General features: G+C 41.4%; 1 protein-coding gene across 1 annotated transcript; it reads right to left on the minus strand.

Annotated features, from left to right (window-relative positions):
- Positions 1-611: 611 nt before the first annotated feature.
- LOC100488911 (vomeronasal type-2 receptor 26) lies at positions 612-1,151 on the minus strand (the record flags this gene model as incomplete). The annotated part of the gene is made up of 1 exon (XM_002941730.2): positions 612-1,151. A coding segment is annotated over exon 1 (540 nt), but the record flags the coding sequence as incomplete, so codon positions are not given.
- Between the last annotated feature and the right edge of the window lie 5,643 nt (positions 1,152-6,794).

The raw sequence follows: 6,794 nt of genomic DNA on the forward strand, positions 1-6,794 counted from the left end.
TGCTTGGCTAAAGCTTACCTTAAACCATTCCTCTCAATGGCTGATATATGTTCAAGGAACCTAATACCCGCTCCCCGAATGGTCTTGCCTACATATTGGGCACATTACTAATTTCCTGTCCCTACTGCCAGTGCAGGAGCACTAAGGGGAGCAAATTCATATCCCTTAGGGCTCATTCTCAAGCACTCAAGCAGTCGGACCATATCTGCCCTCTGTACGACAGCCCACATTAAATACCCAGGGGCAGGGAGAGAGTGGGAGCAACTTAGCCTTGTATTTATCCCCAGCCATAGAGCCGGCCATAAGGAAATCGCTCCATAGCTTGGTACAACCACTGGTGCTCCCTAACCCAGAGGGTGGGTGGGTGGGACAGGGGGACAGTATTTGTACCCTGTAGGATAAATGAGCTTTTATGTATTACATTTTCCCAACAAATATTGTTTTGAGTTCATCTCTGGTTTGAATAAAATAATGTAACATTTGGGTAGGAATATACAGAAGAGAAGGCCACAGGATGAAGAGATGATGGCAAATATTTCCACTGCCACCATGTATTTGCCTTTGGTGCTCAGATAGGCCGGGATCAATGTGATCCAAACACTGCAGAAGAGCAGCATGCTGAAAGTGATGTACTTGGCCTCATTAAAACTGTCCGGTAAGCTCCGAGCCAAGAAAGCTACAATGAAGCTCACAGATGCCAACAGTCCCATGTAGGAGAGGACAAACCAGAAGGCAACTAATGAGCCCTCATTGCACTGAATGATGATTTTTCCAGGTTCAGAATGAAAGTTTTTCTCTACATAAGGAGGTGCAATGACCAACCAGATAACACTAATCAGAAACTGAATTAATGAGCAAATAAAAACAAGCCCATTTGCCAGTTTTACCCCAACCCATTTTCTCCAGGGACTCCCAGGCTTAGTGGCTTTGAATGCAATGGAAACCATGATAGTCTTGGCCAGGACACAAGACACAGCTATGGAGAAGGTGATCCCAAAGGAGGTTTGCCGGAGCATGCAGGTTATATCCACAGGGCGACCGAGGAACAGAAACACAGAGAGGAAGCTCAGCTTGATGGAGACAAGGAGAATAAAGCTCAGAGTGTGATTATTGGCTCTCACTACTGGGGTGTCTCTGAGTGAATTCTGCATCAGATGTCCCTGCAATGAATGGCCCAATGAGAAGGGGAATCAGTGTATTGCAAAGGCAGAAGAATTTCTTTCATACACTAATGAAGTGATTCCTGTGTTTTTTTCATCACTCTCAGTTCTCTTACTCATTATTACTGTGGTGATATTGGGAGTTTTCATTTCTTACCGAGACACCCCCATAGTGAGAGCCAACAACCGGAGCCTGAGCTTCCTCCTCCTTGTCTCCATCAAGCTGAGCTTCCTCAGTGTGTTTCTGTTCCTCGGTCGCCCTGTGGATATAACCTGCATGCTGCGCATCATCACTTTTGGAATCACTTTTGGAATCAGCCTTTCCCTGATCTCCTGTTGCTACTCTGCCTGCCCATCTCCTGTGATTGGACTTTAAGACACTTTTAACCTTAGGAACATTACTCTGTACTGCCTTTATCTCACGTTTAACTCTGTAACAGAAGCTACTTTCTTCCTGGCCTTGTTTCTTCCCTGTACCCCAATAACGTGTGTGTTTAGCTTACATATACTTGCCTGTGTCTGCCTCCCCTGCATCCAAAAATAACTGAGGGAACAGACCTACAAATTATTCAAATATTTATTAGATAAATGTTACAGAAATATAAACCCAAAGCATTTCAACCCATCTATCTAGGGGTCTGTCTTCATCAGGGGAACATGATAAAAAAGCATTTTTTCATGGCAAAGTGTTGCTGCAGTTTCACAAAAAAGTTTGCTGGTGATGAAATGCGGAATTTTGCTGCTAATCCATGTCTGGCAAAAAAATTCACTCATCACTATTCTTCCATCTATCTTCTAATCACTCTGTCTGTCTCTCTCTATACATTTATAAACTAAATATAGCGCTTGAGATTATTATTACTGTAGCCATGGATATTATGATTTTCCGAGGGCAGTCCACAACCCCACTAACCTTTGTGTACATCAATTGTTTTGCTTCAAGTGTAAATAGGGAAATATTGTTCCTTGTCCTTTTCTATGTAAAGAAAGATCCCCCACTATCTAATAATGTAAATAAATAGAAAAATAGTGAAAATATTAAAATATTATGTAGGAAAGTGTTAACTTACTCTGTCTCTGGATACAAAACTCCGTGACCCCAAGGCAATTCTCAGTATTGTCTATGGCAGGGTATTTTCTGGCTTTAGTAGCCGTGAAAAAGTGGCTGCTACAAGCAGCTCTGTGTGTTTTCATTCTAATATAGAGAAGCTTGTGCACTGCCAGAACTAAAAGGAGAGCCCTGCTAAGTCCAGTGTCCCCAATACCCTTTTGTGGCCCTGGAACATTCTGTGGCAGAGTTAATAAGAATTCTACACATGGCCAAAGTTAATCTGTAGACATGGTACCAAAAGCATCAGGCAAGGCAATGTCGGGGTCAGGCAGCAGATCAAAAGGCAGCAAAGAATCAGTAGTCAGGAACAGCCAAAGAGTCAGTAACCAGGAATAAAAATCAAACAGAGGCTTTAGCAAGGCCAGGAAGCAAGCTTAAGTATTCATGATGGTCTTCTGGTGCGTCTAACACAGGTTTTCCAAGATGGCACATTTTTCACCTTCAAGTTATGCCTCAATCGAGTGCGGTGTCCAGTTTTCCAGGTTCAGGCACACCTTTTGCAAACTTTAGGGGATTAAGATGAACTTCTCATCCACCTACCATCATCAGTCAACTGTAAGGTCCTTGGATCCATTTCCGATGTTGTTTTTTTCTTAATCAATGATCAATGATGATTCATATATGTAAGTTTTTGGATATTTAAAGAGGCATGCAAGATAGGGGAATACAGACCCAGTTACATAAGTGATCCAACAGTGCCATCTTGTAGTGGTTATGCTAAAGAACTCTTAAAGACAAAGGTCTCTTTTCTTATTTCTAGGAAATTTATCAAAGGAATTTCTTAATTAAAATCTAAATTGTATGAATAGGCTTTTCTCAAAGTTTACTGCGGCCCATCTTCACTTTGTCTTCTAACATCACTAAGAAGAACTGAACATCCAGAGCTCACATGTAAACTGAGAGAGGAAGATATCCACCAGAGGAAGAGAAATGTATTAAATTACCGATATTGGGAGAGGAAGGAATTGTTCTCTCAGACCTTTCACTGCTCTCTTGCAGCTTCTAAGAACTTTTGTCTGCCTGTTACGTCACTCTCTTGCATAGCTTGAATAAAATCCTTCCTTTAACAATCCTAAAGGTTAGATGGGATTTTGTTAGCGATACATAATTTCTTACACCAACTAAGACCCAATAAATGTCCAACTCAATAACCTTGTGATACAGTTGACTCCTAGGAGTAATCCTTCACATGAACTGGAAAGGTCTAGAGCAGTGATCCCCAACCAGTGCTTTGGGACATGTTGCTCCCCAACCCCGTGGATATTGCTCCCAGTGTCCTCAAAGCATGTGCCCATTTTTGAATTTCTCACTTGGAGGCAAGCTTTGGAGGCATAAAGACCATATTGCTGCTAAACAGGGCCTCCTGTATTCTGCCAGTTTAAATTGTACTACCAAATAACCTATCACAGCCTTTATTAGTAACCTCTTGGGATTTGTTTCATGCTTGTGTTGCTCCCCAACTTTTTTATATTAAAATTATTAGCTCTATTAGCTCTATATCTATGTTACAAGAGAGATAGAGCTCTATAGTTGATGGGATTGTGCCTAATGCTTCCATCCCTACATCAAGATTGACATGTCTTTCATCCCTACATCAAGATTGACATGTCTTCCATCCCTACATCAAGATTGACATGTCTTTCATCCCTACATCAAGATTGACATGTCTTCCATCCCTACATCAAGATTGACATGTCTTTCATCCCTACATCAAGATTGACATGTCTTCCATCCCTACATCAAGATTGACATGTCTTTCATCCCTACATCAAGATTGACATGTCTTCCATCCCTACATAAAGATTGACATGTCTTTCATCCCTACATCAAGATTGACATGTCTGCCATCCCTACATCAAGACTGACATGTCTTCCATCCCTACATCAAGAATGACATGTCTTTCATCCCTACATCAAGATTGACATGTCTTTCATCCCTACATCAAGATTGACATGTCTTTCATCCCTACATCAAGATTGACATGTCTTCCATCCCTACATCACAATTGACAAGTCTTCCATGCCTACATCAAGATTGACATGTCTTCCATCCCTACATCGAGATTGACATGTCTTCCATCCCTACATCAAGATTGACATGTCTTTCATCCCTACATCAAGATTGACATGTCTTTCATCCCTACATCAAGATTGACATGTCTTCCATCCCTACATCACAATTGACAAGTCTTCCATGCCTACATCAAGATTGACATGTCTTCCATCCCTACATCACAATTGACATGTCTTCCATGCCTACATCAAGATTGACATGTCTTCCATGTCTACATCAAGATTGATATGTCTTCCATGTCTACATCAAGATTGATATGTCTGCCATCCCTACATCAAGATTGACATGTCCTCCATCCCTACATCAAGATTAACATATATGCCATCCATGCATCAAGATTGACATGTCTTCCATCCCTACATCAAGATTGACATGTCTTCAATCTCTACATCAAGATTGATATGTCTGCCATCCGTACATCAAGATTGACATGTCTGCCATCCCTTCATCAAGATTGACATGTCTTCAATCTCTACATTAAGATTGACATGTCTGCCATCCCTACATCAAGATTGACATGTCTGCCATCCCTACATCAAGATTGAATTTCTTCCATCCCTACATCAAGATTGACATGTCTTCCATCCCTACATCAAGATTGACATGTCTTTCATCCCTACATCAAGATTGAAATGCCTTCCATCCCTACATCAAGATTGACATGTCTGCCATCCCTACATCAAGATTGACATGTCTTCCATCTCTACATCAAGATTGATATGTCTGCAATCCCTACATCAAGATTGATATGTCTGCCATCCCTACATCAAGATTGACATGTCTGCCATCCCTACATCAAGATTGACATGTCTTCCATCCCTACATCATGATTGACATGTCTTCCATTCCTACATCAAGATTGACATGTCTTCTATCCCTACATCAAGATTGACATGTCTGCCATCCCTACATCATGATTGATGTCTGCCATCCCTACATCAAGATTGACATGTCTTCAATCCCTACATCAAGATTGACATGTCTTCCATCCCTACATCATGATTGACATGTCTCCCATCCCTACATCAAGATTGACATGTCTTCCATCCCTACATCAAGATCAGGACATGTCTGCCATCCCTACATCAAGATTGACATGTCTGCCATCCCTACATCATGATTGACATGTCTGCCATCCCTACATCATGATTGACATGTCTTCCATCCCTACATCAAGATTGACGTCTGCCATCCCTACATCAAATCTGACATCTTCCATCCCTACATCATGATTGACATGTCTTCCATCCCTACATCATGATTGATGTCTGCCATCCTTACATCAAGATTGACATGTCTTCCATCCCTACATCATGATTGACGTATGCCATCCCTACATCAAGATTGACATGTCTTCCATCCCTACATCATGATTGACGTATGCCATCCCTACATCAAGATTGACATGTCTTCCATCCCTACATCAAGATTGACATGTCTGCCATCCCTACATCAAGATTGACATGTCTGCCATCCCTACATCAAGATTGACATGTCTTCCATCCCTATATCAAGATTGACATGTCTGCCATCCCTACATCAAGATTGACATGTCTGCCATCCCTACATCATGATTGACGTCTGCCATCCCTACATCAAGATTGACATGTCTTCCATCCCTACATCATGATTGACATGTCTTCCATCCCTACATCAAGATTGACATGTCTTCCATCCCTACATCATGATAGACATGTCTTCCATCCCTACATCAAGATTGACATGTCTTCCATCCCTACATCATGATTGACATGTCTGCCATCCCTACATCAAGATTGACATGTCTTCCATCCCTACATCATGATTGACGTCTGCCATCCCTACATCATGATTGACATGTCTTCCAACCCTACATCAAGATTGACATGTCTTCCATCCCTACATTATGATTGACATGTATTCCATCCCTACATCATGATTGACATGTCTTCCATCCCTACATCAAGATTGACATTTCTTCCATCCCTACATCATGATTGACATGTCTTGCATCCCTACATCAAGATTGACATGTCTTCCATCCCTACATAATGATTGACATGTCTGCCATCCCTACATCAAGATTGACATGTCTTCCATCCCTACATCATGACTGACATGTCTTCCATCCCTACATCAAGATTGACATGTCTGCCATCCCTACAGCAAGATCAGGACATACAAAATGTAGATTTCATGTTTTACAATCTTGCTCACTGGTTAGAGAAGCTTAGAGAGGGAGTCATCTGCTTCATTAGTATAAACTTTTTATTTCCCCTTTGGAGAAAAGGAGACAGAAAAGTGAAGTTATTTCCATAGCTTTATTTTATTCTGTAGAAAACTGTTTAAATATATCAGTGTAACATTTTCAGAATACACCAATGGTCCCCCGGGGGCTGTGTTTATATTCATTCTACTGAGCAAATCCTCTCTCTGCTCTCTATAAAATGAGGGTTGGATGAGCCGGGCC

This window comes from Xenopus tropicalis, chromosome 1 (genome assembly GCF_000004195.4).
Source record: "Xenopus tropicalis strain Nigerian chromosome 1, UCB_Xtro_10.0, whole genome shotgun sequence".
Lineage (NCBI taxonomy): Eukaryota > Metazoa > Chordata > Amphibia > Anura > Pipidae > Xenopus > Xenopus tropicalis.